Source organism: Petaurus breviceps, unplaced genomic scaffold (assembly GCF_028583685.1).
Source record: "Petaurus breviceps papuanus isolate PSGF00001 unplaced genomic scaffold, PetGlider_PUasm1.0 164, whole genome shotgun sequence".
Taxonomy (NCBI): domain Eukaryota; kingdom Metazoa; phylum Chordata; class Mammalia; order Diprotodontia; family Petauridae; genus Petaurus; species Petaurus breviceps.
In genome coordinates, this window is record NW_027185735.1 from 13,456,730 (window position 1) to 13,480,692 (window position 23,963).

At 37.0% G+C, this 23,963-nt stretch overlaps 1 protein-coding gene and 1 long non-coding RNA gene across 2 annotated transcripts in view; one reads left to right on the forward strand and one right to left on the reverse strand.

Annotated features, from left to right (window-relative positions):
* Positions 1 to 23,396, forward strand: part of BRF1 (BRF1 general transcription factor IIIB subunit) — a 176,553-nt gene extending 153,157 nt beyond the window's left edge. The window contains exons 16-18 of the mRNA XM_069082346.1: positions 16,588 to 16,639; positions 19,234 to 19,402; positions 22,286 to 23,396. Coding sequence (XP_068938447.1) covers positions 16,588 to 16,639; positions 19,234 to 19,402; positions 22,286 to 22,323 — 259 coding nt within the window. The 3' untranslated portion in view covers positions 22,324 to 23,396. The remainder of the gene's footprint in view (positions 1 to 16,587; positions 16,640 to 19,233; positions 19,403 to 22,285) is intronic.
* The window catches only part of LOC138156873 (uncharacterized), a 56,911-nt gene continuing 53,637 nt past the window's right edge, over positions 20,690 to 23,963 (reverse strand). The window contains exon 2 of the long non-coding RNA XR_011167238.1: positions 20,690 to 22,177. This is a non-coding gene — a long non-coding RNA (uncharacterized lncRNA). The remainder of the gene's footprint in view (positions 22,178 to 23,963) is intronic.

Below are 23,963 nucleotides of genomic sequence, written 5' to 3' on the forward strand. Positions count from 1 at the left end.
TCCAAGGGGTTTTTGCTAAAAATTCTTTTGAATCTTGACTCCACTCAATTGTGTCAGCTCTCTTTCCCAGTTTGTAGAGTTTGCAAATTTGATGGGCATGCCATATAAGTTTCCTTTATCCAAATCATTGATAAATATGTTAAATAGCTCATGCCCAATCATAAATCCTTGGGCATTTAACTTGAAACCTCCTTCCAAGTTAACATAAAATTAATAATAAAGGCAGACTCTGGGTCTGGATATTCAAGCAATTTTGAATCTTCCTAATTGCTTTTACCTAGTCCATATGTCCATAAGTATATCATAAATGACTTTTACAATACTTTGTTATAAAATCTATAATTTAATAATCTTGACAAAAAGAAATTGAGGTTAATTTGTCATCATGAAGCCATCCTGTTTCTTTGTGATCATTGCTTCCCTTTAAAGATGATCACCTACCTTGCTTTTAATAATACTTGCTAGAATTTTGCCAGCAATCTGTTGAGTTCACTGTTCTATAATTTGCAAAATCATTTCTCTTTTTTGAAAATTAAGACATTTTTGACCTCCAATCCTATAGTAAGGGAAGGGATTCTTAATTTGATATTTGTGAACTTTGTTCTTTTTCTTATTGTTTTTATAACTATATTTCAGAATAATTTTTCCCTTTATAATCATATGTATTCTGTTTTGTGAATTTTAAAATATTCTTATAAGAAGTTCCTAGGTTTCTCTACATTTCCAGAAGAGGGTTCATGCTCCTGTTTGACACATTCTCTCCGATGTCACTGATAGTGACTCAGCATTCACATTAGCTACTACTTTCAGTAAACTGTTACACAATTCATATAATCTTTGGGACTGCAACTCATCAAGAGTAGCTATATTCTGTCTTAATACCTACTTAGTGCCTCCCTACTCCTCTCCATTAGTCATTTTTTGCTATACCATTTCTTTTCAAAAGATTACTCTCTTTGCTAGAGAAAACAAGTAAGATAAGAGTTGATTCTGTCATCCAATGTGTTAATCATTTCTTCTAACTTAAACCTTAAAGCACTATATGAATATTTGTTATATTATATATTAATTTAATGCTATTAAATTAATGTATATTATATAAATATTTTTATTATTTAAATATTATTATATATTATTAAATATTATTATAATTCATTCAGTTCCTAATCTAACTATACTAACTTCTACTATATATCTGTCTATCTCATCTACAAAAATAACATGGTAAAACTCTGTCAGATGTTTAGTTGAAAAATTAGGTAAATAAAATATCTATGGCATTTCTGTGATCTCCTAGTGGGGGGACAAGGGGAAAGGAAATGAAGTTAGTTTACTGTGACCTTACCTTTTCTTCATGAAGCCATGATGGAGCTTTGTTATTAATGGTTCCTTTTACAGAAGCTTAGTAATCATCTCATTAATAATACTTTCTAGAATTTTGCCATTAGTCAAGTTCATTGACTTATCAGACTACTTTTTTTCTGTCTCAGGTGAAATTTAACAAAAAGGTAAACTGAGGCACATTTCTCTGAGCAAGATAACATTTTACTAATGGGTTATGCTGCTTATAACTAAAAGGGTCAATGGTGCTGCCTCTGGTCAAAGATCCTGAGCAAAAAGACAGCTTCCTTTTTATAGGTTTTGGGGATTGCAGAATAAAGAATAGAACTGAGTAGGTGACATGGGATTGAAAGAAATATGGTTGGTTACAGAACTGAGGTGTAAGAAACAATATGATTGGTTGGAAGTTTGGTAATGAAGGGCTAGCAGTGACCCACTCCGTCTCTCTTGAGACTAAAGCAGTACTCATTGTTTGAGTCCAGGTACAAGATAGTGGCCCAGATTTTTTGGATAGCAAACCAGATATCCTTGAGGGATAGCTTGATTTCAGAGTTAAGTGAGCAGGAGTATATAAGGTGAAGGCAGTTTGAGTAGATGATTTTTTTCTAGGTATTTGGTTGTAACAGGAAAAACTTTTGTCATTATGGTCCTATATGAATAGGACATTAGTTTGAGAAGATGATAGAGTTATATCAGGATTGTTTGTTTTTAAATGAGACCCAGAGCATGTTGTAGAATGCAGTAGAAAAGAATAAGCTGATTAAAGTTGTGGAGAATGATTTTCAGGAACAATCTACTAAAAAATACCGAGGGATTCATCACAGAATTGGATAAAATCAAAACGAAATGTGTATTTAAAAAGAAATAGATTTTTTAAAAAATCAAAGGGCAATGTTTAAGAGTAGATATGTACCCCAGATCTTTAAAACATACTGCAAAATTGTTTCCACCAATTCTTTCTAGTACAAAAAGCAGAGAAATAGATGAATGAAACAGAACAAGTACACTATCTTACCAAAATGACACAAAATGTTAAGGTTTGATAAACCTATAAAAATGCAAACTGGACAAAAGAGCCATTATTTAACAAATGCACTTTAGGAAACTGGTTAGCAATGTGGCAGGAAATGGATTTAGAAACACTGCATACTGCATACCTCAGTAAATTCCTGCCTGATTAAATATGTTCTGTGACTAAAAAGGCCACCTTGTTTTTTCTGGGAGGGACTTTCCATCCCTACTACTAGCCTGGTTGAGTAAGTGGGCCATGTAACAACCTATTGAACTTCCCATTACAGAATTCTGATTATCAGTTTTCCTTTTATGGCAGAACAATACCCCATTGGTTCAGTTAAATGCCTCCGGGTGCTGTTGATCGGCCCAGTACTCCAAATCTGAAAAGCTACCTTAATCAAATCTGTTCACTAGGAAGGGATGAGGGTGGAGTGAGGTGGGGGAGGGGGGGGGATGATATAAGCAATCTCCCTTAGCCAGCTAACACATTTCTTTTCCTTTCAGTTTGGCTACTCACTTTATTTGATCTCCAGTCTTATGGACCTGTTGGTGGGTGAGATTCTCCATGAATTCTCTAGAAACCCAGAATGACAAATTTGCCAGCATGGCCATTTACCATTTAACAGAAAGGAAAGGACCTTAATTCCGAGATTCTTTGATTTAGCTTTCACTTTCATAATTTGGTGCCAATATTTTTTCATCATATTTGCCCTGAGTTTTAATTCTATCAATATTCATGTTCTTCAAGATGCCTTTCCTGGTCCTTTTCCTACTAATTAATGCCTTCCCCTAGAGATTACCTGCAATTGATTATATATCTTGTTTGGCCATACTTGTTTACCTGTTTTCCTCTACCATTAGAACATGAACTTCTTGGGAGTAAAGACCATGTTTTGTGGGTTTGTGGGTTATTTTTGTTCATTTCCTTTCTTTTTATCTCTACTGCTTAGCACAGTGCCTGGCACATAAGTACTTAATTAAATGTTTGTTAATTATGATGATAATGTCTTATTCTGCACTTAGTAGGCAATTAATTAATTAATTAATGCTTGTTGCTTGCCTATACCTGAGTCCATCACCACTCTGTCAGGAGGTAGGTAGCATGTTTCATATCAGTCAGTCCTCTAGAATTCTGTTTGGTCATTTCATTGATCAGAATTCTTAAATCTTTCCTAATTACTTTTGTTTGCAGTGTTGCTATTACATACATATTTCTCTTTCTCTTATCACTTCACATTTATAATATTTCTTATATCATATTAATATATTACTTAGAAGGCAACTAGATTCTTTCCTGTTTTCTCTTTACTTTTCTTAATTTCATATTCTATATTAAGTATTTTTGTTCTCCCCTTCTCAGTCCCAAAGTCTTTTACCTTAGCAGAGAAAACAGAAAATAATAGTGATAATGATTATTGTTAAATCAACTAGCATTAAGGGCCCCTACTGTGTGCCAGTCACTAAGAATATAAAGAAAAAACTGAAATAGTCCTTGCCTTCAAAAAGCTTATATGCTACCAGAAAACTTAGGGGAGAAATCAAATTCAGTAACCTGGTTTCGAATAAATTATTTAGGAAATAACTCCTTAACTGACAAAAAAAGTGTTGAGAAAGCTAAAAAAACAGGCAGAAATTAGGTTGTATCATGCACTGTATACCACAATAAACTCAACATGGGTACGCAACCCGAATATTAAAGGTCATGTCATAAAAAATTGTAAGAGAGTAGATTCGTATCCAAACAAAAGATAGAAGCATTCATAAAAAAATAATAAGATAGATACTGTTGTAAAGTAAACATAACAAATAGGTAAACTGAGGCAATTCTCCACGTGAGATATCATTTATTAACAGGAGCATGAAGCCTAAAAATGAAGGGATCAACATCTAGTCTCCGTTTGTGCCAAAGATTCAGAGTGTAGGCTGACAGGGCTTTTTAAACCTAAGCGTATCTTCCTTCTGATGGGCCTGACAGTATATCATTTGGATCTCCCCTGACAAAGGTAAGGCACTCCTGATTAGTCAACACCTTTGGGGGGTGGGGGTAGAGGATGTGCAGAACCAATTCTTTGGGAAAGTGGGCTGGCCTTCAGCCTGATTTTGCCCTTTTCTAATACTTAAAGAATGCTAGTTGTTTTATGAAACGCATATGCCTCCAGCAATCCTGGCTAGAAAAACATAAGCCATCTTTTTTTTTTTTTTTTTTAAAGCAATTGGAGTTAAGTAACTGTTACCCGGCCAGTTATTTCTGGGTGTGGTGCTGAGTGTCTGAGCCCGGGATTCGATCTCCAGGTCGTCCCAACACTGAAACTGAAAGCGGTGCTCTTACTTGCTGTGCTACCTGGCCGCCCCAACATAAGCCATCTCAGTCAGGTTCCCTCTGGTATGGTCTTCCCCGGGTAGACCAAGTCACCCCTAACTTTGATTAGGAAAAACAAGGACAAAGGAGGACCTAGCTCAAACTGGCTTCTGTGCCTAATGGATAAGCAAGAGGCACAGCTAATTAGTGAGCAGATGACTTGGGTACTGAGAGTGATCACTTTATTCTATCACACCTTTCAGAAACTACCTGCCCTTCAGAAGTGGTCAAAATGAGGAAAAGAATGGAGCACAAAGAAACATTGGTTATTAAATAATACAGCATAATATTAATGTTTAAAATACCTGGGAGTTTGTTTGCCATGAAACACATAGGAATCACATAACTACAGAAATTAAGAAAGACTTAGATAATTGAAGAACTATTTCTTTTTCATAATTGGGACATTCAGTATTGAACATATGGCCAATAAGATAAAAGTGACAATATTACCTAAACCAGATTTAGTGCCATATAAATAACTTAGACTACCAAGAATAACTTTACAGACCTACACATACTACCAATATTCATCTGGAAGAAATCCAAGGTTAAGAATCTCGAGAAAAATGAAGTCAAAAGTAAGGAGGCCTAGCAGTAATGGACCAGTGATCATTAAAACTCATCATTATTAGGTTAAAAAATAGAAAAAATGATCAATGGAACAAATTAGGTAAATAAGACCCAGAAACAACTGAGCTTAGTAGCATGGTATTTGATAAACCAAAGAACTAACTGATTAAGGACTTGCTATTCAGCAAAAACTGCTGAGAAAATTATAAAGTAGTCTGGGATAAATTAAGTTTAGACTGACATTTCACACTATATACTATGATAAGCTCCAAACATATTTATGTTCCAGACAAAAGTTATATCATTAGAAAATTAGAGAAAGGAATTAAAATTATGGAGAGGGGAAAATTCTTGACCAAGAAAAAGCTAGAGATGCTTATAAGAAATGAAATAGTGCTTTTATTCACATAAAATTAAAGAGGTTTTCATCAAATAAAATAGAATTAAAAGAAACTAAGAAAACTTCTATCCTAGATATTCCACATATGGAATTAAAAAAATAAAATGGCATTTTATTGATATTTTCTGTTTTATATATCATCATAATTCTCCCAAGTATTCTTCCCTATCCCCTGGAGAGTATGACAAATGACATTTTTTAGAGAGGAAAAGAAAATCAGCATTACTGATTGAAAGGTGGAAAAAGTCTGGAAATATGAAATGTGTAGTGCTTGTAAACTTTACACCTCCACAAAGGGGTAGGTTGAGAGTATCTTCTCATATCCCTTCATTCAAGTCCCACTTGATCTTCACAGTTTGTTACCTTTACTTTTGATTTTTTTTGTCTGTTCTTTTCCATTTTTATAGTTATCATGTCTATTGTTTTCTTGTCCCTAATTACTTCACTCTGTATCAGCTCACATAGATCTTTCAATGCTTCTGTATTCATCACAGACATAATTTGTTAAAGCACAGTAATATTCCATTGCATTCATGTACAGTGATTTGTTTAACCATTCCTCAGTTGATGTGCAATCTATTTTGTTTCCAGTTATTAGCTGTCACAAAAAGTGGTGCTATAAATATTTTAAATTATATGGAGATTTTCTTCTTATTAATGGCTTCCTTGGGGCCCAGTAATGAGTCTCTAGTTCAAAGGGTATGGACATGTTAGTTACTTTATTTGCATAATTCCTAATTTCTTTCCAAAATGGTTGTACCATTTCGTAGCTCCAACCACAAGGTATTAGTGCGCCTATCCATCCACAACCCCTCCACCGTTGACTATTGCCAGATTTGGTCATTTTTGCCAGTTTGCAAAGTGTAAGGTGAAATCTCAGGGTTGTTTTGATTTATATTTTTCTCATTAGTGATTTGGAGTGATTGTGAATACTTTACACTTCTTCTTTTGAGAACCATTCATATCTACTGGGGAATGACTATTAGTCACATGTGTTTATTAATAGTTTAAATATCATTGATACCAAACCATTATCAGAGGAATTTGATACAGATTTTTCCCCATTTAACCACTTCCCTTCTTATACCTAGATGCATTATAATATGATCTTTATTAATAAGGTCACACATCCATATACCACATTGTAGAATGTGGTATAAAGTATTGCTCTCATCCTAATTTCTGCCAGACTTCTTTCCTGTTTTCCTAGCAGTTTTTATCAAACAAGGAATTTTTTCCTAGGTATTTTTTTGTTTTCCACTTATCAAACATTAGGTTACTGAGTTCTGCTGTTTCTAAGTTTCCCTTGTCTGGTGTGTTTCACTGATCTTTTTCTCTGTTGTTTAATCATAGCAAATGTTAATTGGCTGCTGCTTTATGATGTAGTTTAAGGTCTGGAAGTATTTCATCTCTACTTTTTTCATCATTCTCCATGTTATTCTAGATCTTTTTTTTTTTTAATGAGTTCTGTTATTTTATCAGGCTCTGTAAAGTATTCCCTTGGTAATTTGATTGGCTTTGCATTAAATGTGTGAATTAATTTGGTAATATTGTCATTTTTAGTGTGTTGGCTTGACCTACCCATGAGTACTGTATATTCTACTAACTATTTAAGTTGTTCTTTATTTCTCTTAGGAGTACTTTGTAATTGAATCTATACAAGTTTTTGTGTGCTTTGGGAGGTCAATCCACAGATATTTCACACATTTTATAGTTATTTAGAATGTATTTCCTTTTCTATTATTGCTCCTTGTGTTTTGTTATTATTACATAGAAATGTTGATTTTTTGAGGGTTTATTTTGTAGCCTGCCACTTTGCTGAAGTGCTGATTCCCTTAATTTCTTTCTCTTGTCTTTTTGTAATTGCTGTCTTTTCCAGGACTATATCCAGTCCAATAAACATTTATTAAGTACCTATTATATGCCAGGCACTGTGCTAAGTGCTAGGGACACAGTTGATAAAAAGAGACAGAAGCTTACAGTCTAAGGGAAGCTGAGAGAAGGATGTCAATGCATGATGATGAGATTAGAAGTGCTGAGCTTATCCTAGGAGGGGCATCTTGTTTTGTGGAGTTGCAACCAGACAGAATAGCAGATACAAAGTAGATATCACATAATGAAGCCTTACTTCACTCTGATATTTGCTGGAAAAGGTTTTAGTGTCTCCCCATTGCATATGATGCTTGCTTTTGATTTTAGATAGATGTTTTTATGATGTTAAAAAAAAAGTCTCTGCCTCTGTTTTATAGGGTTTTTAGTATAAAAGAGTTTTGCCAAAATCTTTTTCTCTGTTATGATGATTAATTATATTGTTTTCCTAATGTTGAACCATCCTTGCATCCCTGATATAAATTCTACTTAATCATAATGAATATTTTCTTGGATAAATTGCTATAGTCTGATAGGATATTGTTTGAAATTTTTGAGTCACTGTTCACTAATGATATTAGCCTATAGTTTTCTTGTTGTGTTTTATCTTTCCATGACCTAGATATTAGGATTCTTGTCTTATAAAAAGATTCAGATGAAGTGCTTACTTTCCCATTTTTTGGGAATAACTTGCAAAAAGTATGAGTACTAATTAATTTTTAAAAGTTTAGTAGAATTCTTCTGTCAATCTATTAGAATTTTACTTTGGTAGTCCCTTTATAGTTAGGTCTATTTCCTTTTCTCTTTTTTTTTTTTTTTTTTTTTTTGCTTTTTGGAGGGCAGTTGGGTTTAAGTAACTTGCCCAAGGTCACATGGCTAGGTTTTTTGTTTCTGTGTGTCAAGTGTCTGAGGCCAGATCCGAACTCAGGTCCTCCTGACTCCAGGGCCAGCACTCTACTCACTGCGCCACCTAGCCGCCCCCTCTATTTCCTTTTCTGAGATTGGGTTATTCAAAATCTCCATCTTGCCTTCTGATAGTTTGAATACTTTTATGTGTTTTAAGGTTCTGTTTCTCAAGTCTGTTTCTTTTGTGTTCGCAATTTTGTAAGCATAGAACATTGCATAATATGATCTGATTATTTTTATTTTGGTTTGGCTGTGATTTCACTTTGCACAAGGGTTTATCAGGATTTTTTAGTCTTCAACCAGTTTTTAGTGTTACTTATCATTTCTATTTTTTTCTTTCCAATTTGTCTATTTTCCCTGAATTTTTACTGTCTCCTCTTTTGTGCTTATTTTAGCTTTATTTGTTGACTTTCTAATTTTTTAAGTACATATTTAGTTCATTAATCCTCTCTTTTTTCTCATTTGTTAATATGCTTTTATAAGGATATGATTTTCCCTCTAAGGTCTGCTTTAGCTATATCCCAGAGATTTTGGTGCATTGTTTCATCATTATTATTTTCTTTTTACATAGGTTTTTTTCTATATGATTTGTACTTCAACCTACTCATTTAGGATTTCATACTTCATTCTCCATTTGGATAGGCAATTTTTGTTTCTGGTCCTTCAACCAGTTTCTGTTCTTATAGCATTATGGTCTATAAATGATTATTAAATATTTCTGCCTTTTTACATTTGTTTTCAATATTTATGTGCCCTAGTATATGGTCAGTTTTTATAAAAGTTCCATGTTATGTATAGTCTTTTACACATACCATTTAGAAAATATCTTGTGTTAACTCTAGTTAACAGTAGTTTGTTTAGTTCCACATTTATCCTTTTTTATCTTTCTTTTATACATAGCTGAGAGAGGTATATTGAAATCTCTTGTCATTATTGTGTTACTGTCTTTTTTCTTGTAGCTCAGATAATGTTTCCTTTACAAATTTGCATGCTAAGGCCTGCAAATATGAGTTTCTTACTGAGATTAGTATTCCTTGTATTAGTTTCCTTGTTAATCCCTTTTTATTTTTTTAATATTTGTTTTTACTTTTTTCAGATAATATTATTGTAACTCATGCTTTTCTAGATTCCCTTGATGAATAGTAAAAAAAAAAAAATTTCCGGGGGCGGGGGGGGGGGGGCGCAGAGCCAAGATGGTGGAATAAAAGCAGGAAAGTGCTTGAGTTCCTGCTCCAACCACCTTCAATACCTGTAAAAAAAATTACTCTAAAAGAGATGTGGAGTCTGAATGCAGACCAAAACAAACTACTTGCTGTGTTTCTTTTTCTTATTTTGTTTTGTTTCCTCTTTCCCACTGATCATTCCATCAGGTATAATCCTTCTTTACAACATGACTAATGATTAATGTGAAGATATTTGTAGATCCTATATTAAAGTGCATGCTGCCATGATGGGGGGAGAGAGAGGAAAGGGGAGAAAACTTAAAACTCAAGGGACTGTGAAACTGAATGTTGTAAACTAAAAGTAAATAAACCAATTTAATTTTTTTTAAAAATCACTCTAAACAAATTTTAGAGCTACAGGACCCACAAAGTGAGAGAGAAAAACAAATTTGCTGCTGAAGGCAACATAGCAGGCCAACAGGAAGGGTCTATTGCACCAGGCTGGGAGTAGAGCACAGTCCCATGTAAGTCACACAGGCTAAGACCCAGAACGGCCCTAACCCACAGCACAGACCAGCCTGAGCCGACTTCAGGAGAGTGAATCACTGGCGGTGATGACACTTTCCAGACTTCTCAACCCATAAATGCCAACGAAAAGGTCAGTGGGGGAACCTTGTTGATCTAGGGCAAAAGAAGAGTGTGGTCAGGCCCCTGCCCCCAGAGCAACAAAGGTGGCAGCAGCGTGGCAACTGTTGCCATGTAGCCGCCTCAGGAGCTCCTGGCCTGCAGATTTAGGGGGACCAAGAGACCATTCAGAGGATAATTGCTCTTCCATTGACCTGCTTGGATCTGGATCGCAGTCTTTGGTGGTGGTCCTGGGGTGAGGAACTCCAGTGTGTCAGAGCTTGTGGTGGCTGTAGAGAAGATGCCCTCCTCATAGCTCTGACAACTACAAAAACCCCAGCAATTTGGGACACAGCTCTCTCCACTCTGGACGCAGAGTTATACCATGGCAAAGAACTCTAAAGTCAAGTAATTGACTGGCAAGATGAGCAAACAGGAAGCACAATCAGACCATAGAATCCTTTTCTGGGGACAAAGAGGATCAAAACATAGAACCAGAAAAAGACAACAAAGTCAAAACTCCTACATCAAAAGCTTTCAAGAAAAATATGAATTGGTTACAGGCCATGGAGGAGCTCAGGGTGGATTTTGAAAATCAAGTAAGAGAAGTAGAGGAAAAATTGGGAAGAGAAATGAGAATGATACAAGAAAATCAAAAAAAGCAAGTCAATAACCTGACTGAAGAAAATAACACCTTAAAAAATAGACTAACTCAAATGGCAAAAGAGGTCCAAAAAGCCAGTGAGGAGAAGAATGCCTTAAAAAGCTGAATTGGCCAAATGGAAAAGGAATTTCAAAAACTCACTGAAGAGAATAATTTCTTCAAACTAGATTGGAGCAAATAGAAGCTAATGACTTTATGAGAAATCACGATACTATAGAACAGATCCAAATAAATGAAAAAATAGAAGGCACTGGAAAAACCACTGACCTGGAAAATAAATCCAGGAGAGAGAATTTTTAAAGTATTGGACTACCTGAAAGCCATGATCAGAAAAAGCCTAGAAATCATCCTTCAATAATTCTCAAGAAAAATTGCCCTGATATTCTAGAACCAGAGGGCAAAATAGAAATTGAAAGAATTCACCAATCGCCTCTTCAAAAAGATCCCAAAAAGAAAACTGCTAGGAATATAATAGCCAAATTCCAGAGTTCCCAGGTCAAGGAGGAAATATTACAAGCAGCCAGAAAGAAACAATTGAGTATTGTGGAAACACAATCAGGATAACACAAGATCTAGCAGCTTCTACATTAAGGGATTGAAGGGTTTGGAATATCCCGGAGGTCAAAGGAGCTAGAATTAAAACCAAGAATCACCTACCCAGCAAAACTGAGTATAATTCTTTCGGAGAAAATATGATCATTCAGTCAAACAGAGGACTTTCAAGTTTCTTGATGAAAAAACCAGAGCTGAACAAAAAATTTGACTTTCAAATACAACAAGCAAGAGAATCATGAGAAGGTAAACAAGAAAAAGAAATCATAAGGAACTTATTAAAGTTGAACTGTTTACATTCCTACGTGGAAAAACAGTAATTGTAACTCATGAGGCTTTTCTCAGTATGAGGATAGTTGAAGGGAATATATATGTATATGTATATGTATGTATACATACATATATATATATGTAGGAGGGTGTATGTGTGTATAAATATATGTGAGCATGTATACATGTGTAATACACAGTAGGCACAGGATCAGTTGAATGGGAAGGGATGATATTTAAGAAAATAAAATTAAGAGGTGAGAGAGGAATATATTGGGAGAAGGAGAAAGGGAGAGATAGAATAGAGTAAATTATCTCATATAAAATAGACAAGAGAAAACTTACAATGGAGTGAAAGAGCAGGAAGGTGAAAGGGATTGGGTCAACCTTACTCTCATTGAATTTGGCTTCAGGAGGGAGTAACATACACACTCAATTGGGTATCTTGCCCCACAGGAAAGTAGGGGGGAGGGGATAAGAGGCAGGATGATAGAAGGGAGGGCAGATTGGTGGAGAGAGTAATTGGAAGCAAACACTTTTGAAAAGGGACAGGGTCAAAGTAGAAAATAGAATAAGTTCGGGGCAGGAGAGGATGGAGGGAAATAGTCTTTTACAGTATAACTACTATGGAAACATTTTGTGTTTGTACACACGCACAACCTATATTGAATTGCTTGTCTTCCCAGTGGGGGTGGGTGAGGAGGGAAAAAGGAAAAGAGTCTAGAAATCAAAGTGTTAAAAACAAATGTTAAAAAAAAATTTTTTTGTTTTTTTACATGCAACTGGGAAATAAGATATACAGGCACTGGGGTATAGAAATCCATCTTGCTCTACTAGAAAGTTATGGGGGGATGGGGGTGGATATAAGAGAGAACAGATTTGGGGAAGGGGTATTCAGTAGGCTCGCTATCTTGGGGTGGGTAGTAGGGAAAAGACAGGGATAGAATTTGTAACTCAAAATCCCGTGGAAATGAATATTGAAAACTAAAAATAAATAAAAGATTTTAAAAAATATTCAGTGGGGGAAAAAAACCCTACACCATGTGGCCTTTAGCTCTCTCAGAGTTGGTACATGCCCAAGGCCACATGAGCTCACTATACCTTCATAACCGACTAGACATCTTTCCAGATAGAGACAAGAGGCCCTGTCCACATAGGTAAAGAGCTACTGTATCCTTGCTGTTGTTGTTAGTCCTTCATTTTTTACGAAGACCAATGATATTACTATAGTGATATTTTGACTTACATGTGAATTAGATTTAAGTGAGGCAGAGTTAAACAAATTATCATCCTCACTCTTTCTTCCAGAGTCATCAGAATCCAATAATAAGGCAAAAGTCAGAACAACTGGAGATGGCCCAGGATACAGTGGGTGGACCTCAGTGACTCTGATGTCTGACCAAGGTCTAAAGTACTCCACTGCACCTGCTTCAGCCACCTAAAAGACTATTAGAACGAATTGTTCTCATCTCCTGATTCCACCAGGGGAAGTCTTAGCATGTGTGGGGTAACTAACTTACCCCTAACTTACCAAGAGATTTAAGGCCTGTCAGCTGCCCTCAACCTGGCTTAGCCCACCTTTGGAGTGCTTAAGGAAGACTAGCACCTTTGGTGTGTGGAGCTTGCCATGCTCTTTAAAGAGCTATTCACCCACCTTTGGTTTCCACCTGTCATCCAGCTCTCACCTGTGGCTCCAAGAAGGTAGAACATGTACAGCAGCCACATGCTAGTTTAGAAAAAAAAAAGAAAATTCCTAGAGATAGACACATGCCAAGCACTGGATATGATGTCTCTCAAAACAGTTGTCTTAGGTGGGCAGGACTTCTCTACAGACTTCATACTCTGCTTTTTATTAAATATTCTTGCTGTGTGTGGGGAAGGTAAACTTCCTCCTTTGTTAGATATTCATTGCCTTGGTAGTGCCTTATTTCATCTCAACATCGTTTCTGAACTGAGAGAGTGCTAACTTCAGAGCCGTGCTTACAAGACCCACCTTCTGATTCTGTTCCTTCTGATGATGATTTCTTTGGTGACTAAATCTCAGTGTCTCAGCTTCCTCCTACACTGGGCAGATCATGGTTCACCAGACTGAGTCTGTGCCCCAAGTCGCTTCTGCTGGCTTCAGACCTGGCCCCAGCTGTGTGATGTGCTCTTCCCCTCAGGCCTGGAGGAATATGCCACAAAAAGCCCTGTCCTTTCTTTCTCCCTCTGTTCCTTGTTACTTTTGGCCCAGCACCAGCACCGTAGAGCATCACAGCTCTGGTGCCAGGGGGTTGTCCATTCCAGCTCCAGCCTCCACTAGTACTACAGTGTTATCTGCCTTGAGGCCAGCTCTGCTGTATCAGAGGATTGTTGACCTGTTTCCCGTTCTGCGTATCTGCCAAGGTCTCTGGAAAGAGGGAGAGTGAACCAGGAAGGCAGATTTTGTAGTGAACTTGTATCTCATCCTTGCATCTGCTAATGCAGCTTTATTGCTGGTAGTATAGGAGGTAGGGAAGTGATACTGAATGAACTCAAGGTTAGTGAGCATCAGTTCATGATTTTGTTTTGGTTTGGTTTGGGTTTTTGGGGAGGGCGTTATCTTCTTTTAGATTCTTGGTGTCCTCCACCATGGAGACAGCTAGAATAGCTTTTGCTTTGTTCCATAATTTCTGTTTTGGAGAGGTCTGAGAGGTCATGGGGATAAGAGAAAATGTATAGTCCTCTGTCTTGTTGTTCATGTCACCTGGAAGTGATATATAGGGAATACATACAAATGTATGAGAACAGCAACCATTCCTCAGTTGATAAACCATCAAAGGATATGAAAAGACAGTTTTCAAAAGAAAAAAAAATGCAAACTAGTAGCAACCAAATAAAAAAATGTTTGATATCACTAGGAAAAGCATAATTTCAAAACCTCTGAGCTTCTACCTTCCACCTAATCAGATTAACAAAAATAATAAAAAAGGAAATTGATAGTTGTTAGAGAGACAGTAAGGGGAACCTTGTTGATGGAACTGTGAAGCAGAACATACAGCTCTTCTGGAAAGCACTTGGGAATGATGTTACCTAAATCACTCAAATGTTTATGCCCTTTGAGCTAGCAATACCACTGCTAGGCATATATGCTATAGAGAACAAAGAGAGAGAAAACAGACCTATATACATATATATATATATATATATATATACTGTCTTTTATTATAGAAAACTAGTAATAAAGTACAATACCTATCAATTTAGGGAATTACTAAACAAATTATGTGATAAGAATATGATGAAATGTTACTACACTGTTACAAATAATGAAAGGAATGAATCCTGATAAACCTATGAAGATTTCTGTGAACTGATTTTTGAGTGAAATGAGCAAAACAAGGAAGAATATAACATTGTAAAAGAAAACAACATTGGAAGAGGAGGGCTTTTAGGAGGTGGAGTTAAGGGGGGAATGCAGCCAATACAAAAGTACAGAGATGAGATGGGTTGTTATGTGTTAGAACCAGAGGGAAGGGTAGTTAGCTGGAACATAGAATGCAGGAGGAAGAGTGATATGCAGTGAATCTGGAAAGATATTTTGGGGCTAGATTGTGTGGGTTTTAAAAGCTAAACAGGGGTATTTATATTTTATCACAGAAGAAATAGGAAATCATTGGAATTGATCAAGTGTGGGAATCACATGGTCAAATCTCCACTTTGCAACTGTGTATAGAATGGAGTAAAGTATGGGGAGACGAACTAAGAGGCTGTTGTAATAGTATAGGTCCTAGCCAATGAGAACCTTAGTCACGGTGTAAGAGTAAAGAGAAGGGGTAAGATTTTACAGATGTCAAGATTTGGAAACTAATTAGATACATGAGATGATGGATTGTTTGGAATCAAGAAAAATGCCAAGTTTGTAAATGTTGGAGACTAGAAGAATAGTGATGCCTTTGACAGAAATGGAGAAGTTTGTAAGGGAAGAATGTTTAAATAAGTAAGTTCAGTGCTAGGTTTACTTATTTTTAAAATGTCCCCCAGATGCCCAGTCTGAAATGTTCAACTGGCAGCTCAGCGGAAGCTGAAGCTCAGGGCAGAGATAGTGTGCCTGGGTCCAAGAGCTATCTGGATAAAGATGGGTTATAGCTGAGTCCATCAGAGCTTGTCAGATCACCAAGAGAAAAGAGGGAGAGAAGAAGAGAAACCCCAAGGACAGAACCTGGGAGGCTCTGCCTGCCACTCTCTCCAGTTAGGAACCACAACATGAGTGAGAGGCAGCAAAGGAGCCTTGCAAAAGAGCCTTCAGATGGGCAGGAGATAAATAAGGAGTGAGAGTAAGAACACAGGAATGTAGCCAAGAGGTCAGCACGTGGTGGAGAAGGATTAAGACTGAGAAGAGACAGTCAGATTTGGGCCAAATTACAATGAGTTTTATATGTGTGTGCATGTATGTATAGATGTGTGTATATGGTATGTGTATATATACATATGTGTGTGCATATACATATATGTGTGTATATACACATATTAATGTTGCAGGGATGGTTCAACATTAGGAAAACAACTAGTCTAATCATTAATAACAACACATCCAAAATTACATAATTATGCCAATAGATACAGAAAACCTATGACAGCATTCACTTTTGCTTTTTAAAAATCCTACAAAAATATTTTTAAAAATTTAATAGAATAAAAATTGTCTTTTTTATATCTCAAAAAAATCCTACAAAACATAGGCCTTTTTTAATGTTAAAAAAATCTAAAATCAAAAGTTATTTAGTGCCTTCAATATGCTAGTTCAGCACTGTGATGATCCAAATATGAAATGAGTCTATGCCCTTAAGATTGTTCTTGTTTTCATTTATAAGTGCCTTTCTTTTCTTTACAGATTGAGACCATTGGTTTCTACACAACCAGCTAAAAAGACTCCAACAAGAGAGGTTAGTTAAAAGCATTGACTTTGACTATCGATCTCTTTCCTGGGTAGACATTACCGAAATACTACCTCCCCCAGAGCAGTAACTGGTCCTAGTCTCTGGGGGACTGGCTTGAGTTACAGTTCTTTGAGACAGATATTCATTTTACTGGGTACTTATCTTGGCTCTTTGCTTCAGGAGGAAAGAAGATGTCCTGAAGAAGGGAGTAAAGATAATTAGATAAAAGAATCTGGAACAACATTTATCCAAAATATGGGTCTGATTAACTCCAATATCTGGTATTCAGAGTCTTGATAATAAAAGACGCCTACACTACTTAATAAAGTCTTTCAATGACAGACGTATATCTTTGTTTATTTAGACTGAACAGTTAGTTGTCAAAGGAGGAAATATGATTACTTTCCTCCCCTACAGAAGGTGTGAACCTACAAGTTAATAATCTCTACACATCGGGGCGGCCAGGTAGCACAGCGAGTAAGAACACCGGCTCCAGTGTTGAGAAGACCTGGAGATCGAATCCTGGACTCAGACACTTAGCACCCACCCAGAAACACCTGGCCGTGTAACCTTGAGCAAGTTACTTAACCCCAATTGCTTAGGGGCGGCCAGGTGGCTCAGCGAGTAAGAGCACTGACTCCAGTGTCGGGATGACCTGGATTAAATCTGGGCTCAGATACTCAACACCACACCCAGAAATAATAACTGGCCGTGTAACCTTGAACAAGTTACTTAACCCCAATTGCTTAAAAAAAAAAATAAGCTCTACACATCTTAACAAGTTTTGACCAAGGGGATAGCTCTGCTCTGCAATGTTGATCTCTAAGTTTTATATCTCCTTCCCCACGTGCATTTAGAGAGTTGGGTAGGATTTCATGAGAGGAGCAAAACACATACAATTTTCTAGATCTTCCTGAGTTCCTTTTAAGTAAACACCAGGCTTTGAATACTAGTTTCCATCTGAGCTGTCTAATGTTGAAACTCTTTGGTTGAGCTATTGCTGTAGTCTTTACTGGTTTTAGATAAAATGGTGTGAACCATACCATTAAAGACCAACACTCTGGCCATGTTGTCTGACTCTTGTTCAGAAAATTTTTTTCAACAGGATTTTGATGGTCTTTATTTTAAACAATTTTTAAAGGCCTGAATTTTTCTGAAGGTATTGGATAGCATCCCTAAGGAACAGAGAAAGAAATGGTCCTTTTGTCTGTTTCCTCCTTAACCTGTCATGCTTGAATGTAAAGCTGTGTGAGTAAGGGCATGAGCTGATACCTTTGCAAGAGATGTGAATATTACATAACCTTTGACAATTAACTTAAACTAGGTTTTGATTTCCTCATCTGTTAAAATTAGTAGATTGGACTAGTCACTAGCTACTGGTCACTAGTCCCTTGATGGTCTCCAAGGTCTCTTCTAACTATAAATCCTATGATTCTACATTTTAAAAATAATAGATCCACTTAAGTACTTTACACTTTGCTATTCTACTTGGAAGCCTTTTAGATAGGTAAAGATAATGGGTAAATATGTCAAGTCTTCTGCAAATGATAACTTGGCCTTCCAGCACTTTTTGATAGCTCAGAAGTCAAAACAAAGCTTGAAAATGGGAAGGCTAATGCTCCCAGGAGCAATGAGGCATTTTAGTTTGACATTCTGTTTGCCAGAATGGGCAGGGTTGGGATTGAGGTGTCTTGATGGGAGGAGGGAGGACTGACCTGCTTTGTTGAGAAAAGGTTCATCTGGAATAGAATTAAAGTTGAATAAATCCTTGTTACCATTTGGATGCCCAAATGCAGCTCACTTTAGTGTACCCTAAGATCACATTAATTTTTTTTTCTTCTCTATTGCACTTTTGGCTCATCTTGTCCTTGAGATCTGCTAAAACTCCCTTTTCTAGACATCTACTTGAAGTCCTTCAGACTTTAAAGAACCTGCCAGAGTTTTGTTTCCATAAAATAGAGTTAGGGCAGCTAGGTGGCACAGTGAATAGCGCACCAACCCTGGAGTCAGGAGGACCTGAGTTCAAGTCCAGCCTCAGACACGTGACACTTAACTGTGTGACCTCCCGCCTCCCCTCAAAAATAAATAACTATAAAGCCTAGAACTTTAATCATGAAACAAAAGAAGGAAGAATTCCTTGGAGATGACAGAAAGAAAGAAGCAAAATAAGCTGAGTTCTGCCACCTTTTTCCTCTTGTCCCTAATTTACGTGAAATGATTCAAAAGTTCATTTTTTCCTCTGTGAAGATGCTAATAGCACATGTTCTATTTTTATTGGAACTCCATATGAAGAGGTCTTCTCATGAGCCATCCTCTGAGCTGACATAACACCCAGCGAATTTATTGTTTAAGGACCTTGATGGCCACTTGTCTCATATTCGGTTTTGCTCTGAAGTTTGGTCTAGCTTTAAAAAATTTGAATTTGAAATCCTTTTCAACTGTGGGAAAAGTGACAGGGAGTTATCAGTTTCTAGTCTCTTATCACTTCCTCTCAAATACTAGAACTCACAGGAGCCTAAGAAATTGATATCAGTTTTCCTTTGGCTTAGGTAGGATCAATACAGAAGGAGCCTGGCCACTTTTATCTCTTTTCTTTGTAGGTATCACTTCTCAATTCACAGACACAGGCTACAGACCTCATAAAGTCTCCAAATATTGTTGTTGAAAGTGGACCAGTGCTATATAATCATGAAGATGATGTCGAAGAAGACGAGATAGAAGAAGAGGAGGATCATTGCATGAGTGCCCTTCAGTTAATGGGAGGAAATGGTACGTAGTGCTGGTTCATAGTCTTGACATGTCTCAAGGAAGTGAAATGAAGAATAGTGCTAAATGCAATTCCTTGGACTTAACGCAGTTAGTTGGACTACTTATAATAAGTGGTATATTATCTGACTTAGCACAGTTCATTATGGTTGTAAGAGTGCTGGACTTGGAGTCAAAAGACCTGAGTTTGAATCTCCAAAGTTGGAATCATAGTATTTATACTTAAAGACTATTTTTATAAACCATTAGGCATTATAAAAATGTAAACCATTATCATTAAGACATGTCTTATCACAAAACTTGAATGATGAGAATATTTCAGGTCACTGATCAGTTAAAAAGAAAAAAGGCAACTTAAGCCATACTTTCCAATAAATATTTCTCAGTTTCAAATCTAAAGAGATTTTAAATGTGAAAAAGTTTTGGAGAAAGTATAAGTCACATGACACATATAAGATGCTATTGCTTTATAACTAAGTTTTCAATTTATAGAGTTAAGTAGATAATGACTCAATTTTTATGGTGTGAGCTTTAGAAAACATTTTTCTCACAACAGTTTCCTGTGAGGTATGTAATACAAGTGTTATTATCCCTACTTCTTTATCTGCTTAAAATGTTTCTAGTTTGGTAGGCCCTGCTAGATCTTTTGCTTTTCTATATTAACCTTGTCTGTATGAAAACATAAAACAATCTTTTTTGGCAAGCATATGTTTTACATTCGAACAACATGGCCAGACTATTTGTGGTGCAGAATTCCAAGCTTGAATTGGTCTGACCAGCCACAATCAGACACATTGAAACTTGACTCTAGCACAGTGATGTCATTTTGGTCCTCTGTGAGAACAAAGGGCAACAAGCCAATCAATCAAGTCTGTATACAATTCACTTCCCTTTTCAGGGCCTCAGTTTCCTGATCTATAAAATTGCAATCTCTAAAAATAAGATATTAGTGGAGATGGTAAAAAAAAAAAAAACAATCCAGAAGCAAAATAAAGGTTCTTTTCTGTCCTCTCTTAGTCATATACTATCATTTCATGTACTCTAAGACCCATCCTCCTATGAGGAAACCATTGTGGTGAGGGATGCTCATGATCACATGGTAATAGAACTGGGGTTTGAGCCTAGGTTTCCTGACTCTTAAGTCCAGTATGCTTTCTACCATATTATACCATCTTACTGATAGTAGTAGTGATGAGGGATATCTCCCAATAGGTTCAGTAGGAACTCTGATCTTTATCTAAGACCAGAAAGCCTGCGATTCAGTCTGGAAAGAATTCAACCCAAGCCAACTTGGAGTCAGAGTTGTAAAAGTTTATTGTACGCTTTACAGTGGGCAAGGGTCCTTAGGGGACCTGCAAGTTTATTGTTAGGCTGTACAGCAGGCAAGAGTCCTTTAGGGGACCTGCAACCTTAAAAAGGGTAGAATTAAGGTTTTTATAGAATAATCCATAGTAGAACCCATGCCAATTATGCTAACGGAGTGATTAAGGGTGGGATTAGGGAGGAGTTAAGATGGGGCCAGTGTTTAAAGGTACATGCATTTTTAATGTAATTGTGCAGGTGTATTGTCCAAGGGGGGTTTACCTGGAGGTGTGGTTTTAGGCTTGAAACTTCACTGTCAGCTAGCAGTCAAGGGCTGACTGAGAAGTGCCCAGTCTGCCACCCATCAGTGTCATGCTTGACAAGATTGATGTCTGGGAACCAAGGCTAATGGAGACTCAATGTGTAGATGATAGGCTAAGGAGTTAACCCAGAGATAGGGTCCTGAAGGATTCATTGGGGCAGGTGGACATTATACAAGGGGAAATAATAGTTGCCTAAGCTGGAATGTTTATAGATACTTTTGTGAAGGATTCATAGGAAAGCTTGTTATTGTTCCAAACTGAGATAAATAATTCATGAGTAGTTGCTGGGCAGAGTTAATGCTCTGAAGCTGGGGGGAGGAGGGAAAGGGGGAGGAGTGTGATTTTACAAATTGATGTTACAAATATAGATCCCAAGCACCCCATCAGTAGTGATAATCACCATCATCGTTGCTATTGTTATTGTTGCTGTTATAAGCACCCTTCACCCAGTCTGAGTTTTGTGGCTCCTTGGGCAGCACACTACTATTCGTCAGTATGCTTTCAAAGTCACACAGTTCATTGAAAACTCTCAGTAATGTTTGTTTTCCTTTGTATGGACATAGGAAAATAATGATAAAAATTACTCACATTTAGAGTTTCTTACAAGACATTTTATAGACAGTGGCCCTTTGTGGTAGGTAATAAAAATATTATCTTCATTTTGCAGTTTTAAGTAAGAAGGCTTAGATTTGAATGCCTATGTTTGAATACCGGCTTTATCGTTCAGTAGCTGAAAAAGGCACTTATCTCCTCAGGGCTTCAGTATTCTATCAATAAAAAACAATGCTGGTATAAGTTAAGAGACCTTGCTGGTGTCCTCAGCTGCTACTGCCTTCCTCTTGCAGCTGTATCAGCATCTTCTGTGTGGCTCTTGCATTGCTCAGTCATTCGCGCATTGTCTTCCCCCTTTAGAGAGCGCGCCCCTTGGGGCAAGGCCTGTTTTTACTTTGTTTTTCTTTGTATCCATGGTGCTTGGCACCTAGTAATCATACAATAAATGCTTGTTTACTGATGAAAAAATAATGATGATATAAAAGATGTCACGAGGCACCATGTCGTAGAGCTAGTAAATACCGTTAACTCAGAGTAGGAGAAAACGCTCTAGCTTCAAATGGTCTAGGATTGTAGGGCTCCAAGATGAGACTTGAAGGATCTGAGGGAATATGGAGAGAAGGCAATATAATTGTCAATGAACAGTGATGCATTTTTGTTTTCCTTCTTTTGTAACACATGTAATATGTGTTTTCTCTATGCATTTCAGATTATGGCTGTGACCTGGATGATGATGATGGCTACTAGATTAAGCTTCTAAAGGACTTGTAACCACATCTCAATACTGGATATATTTTCTGATCGTGTAAATGATGAAAGGAGTTTCTGGATTAGCCCATGTTCATGAACAGTCTAGACTTTTTTAAAGATAATTTTAGTTGCATTTTGTGTTTAATCAGTTTATATTGACCCATCATTAAGAGAGAAAGTTGGGGCTTTGTCATATATTAATTTTTGGATCATGTTTTGAGAAATGTAAGGAATATTTCTACTCGGCAAACAAAGACATTCTATGTCTGTGTGGGGTAGAAGCATGAATCTTGCCTTCTTCCTGGCACCACTTTTGGTAGCCCAGATGCTGCTGCTGCCACTGTCAAATCCACTAAAAGAGATTGTACCCAGAGTGTCTGAAATGTAAAATATTTATCCAGATGTTTGGACTTAACAAGAATTCAATCTCTTGTAGCTGAAAATAAAGCTATATACATCAATACTCCTCTCTATCCAAATAGAAAATTCACTCAGAGAAGCAGTGACCCCCCCCCCCCCCCCCCAAAAAAAAGGAAGCTTCTTTAGTGGGGACATTCCTAACATAGGATCATGGGATTTCGACCTGAAAAGAACCTAAGAAAATCATCCAGGCCAGCCCCCTTGTTATATGAAGAAACTGAGACCCAAAGAGGGTAAGAGATTTGTCTGAGGTCACACAGGTAGGTTGGTTGTAGAGATGATATTCAAACCCTAGTCTCTTACCCTAAATCCAATATATTAGACCTCTTCTGCTCTTAGGGGATATCTCCACTGATCAGAAACTCCCTAGTACCAGATACTTGAGTTCAAAATCTTGAAGTCTTTCATGTTTCTTTCTTTTCCCTCAGCCCTTCAAACAATTGCCATGTCTTATCAGTTCCATCTTTACAAAATTTGTTGAAAACATCTTTCCCTTTTCTCTCATAGCTTCTATCCTTATTCAAGCCCCCATCACTTCTCATGTGATCTATTGCTATAGATACATAAAGATATATAGACAAAATATTAAGCACTTACTATGTGACAGGCACCATGCTAAGCACTGGAAATACAAATACAATTTTTAAAAAGTCCCTGCCCTCAAAGAGCTTACATTTTAAAGGGGGAAAACAACCCATATAAGAGAGCTAAAAACACTGTGGGGAGGGAGGCTGTAGGGTATAAGAGGGGGAGAGTCACCCCACAAGGAGCATGATGGTGAAGTCTAGAAAGTCCAAAGCAAAACTGGAAAAGGAATGAAGGGTGGCAGGGCTGAGAACCATTGTCAAAATGGAGGTTCCTGGAGGAACTTAGCAATGTGATCAGGGTGCCACAGGAACAGAGGGAACTTTCATGGTGAGAAGGCAGCTGAAGCATGGTGGTAAATGGTGAGCTTTTTCTATTGAGGGCCTCACTGTGAAAAGATAAGGATCAAAAAGGAAACCTCTGAGAATCATGATCTTATTTATAAGTGGCTTGTCTTGACACTAAAGAATGGGTGCAAGAGGAAGAGAAGGTTATTGCCCTAGTATTTTACCATGATTGCAATCTCATTCACTCATTCATTCAATAATCATTAAATACCTATGTGCCAGGGACTGTACTATGCTCTAGGGATACAGTCCTTGCCTTTAAGAAGCATACATTCTGAGTGGTAG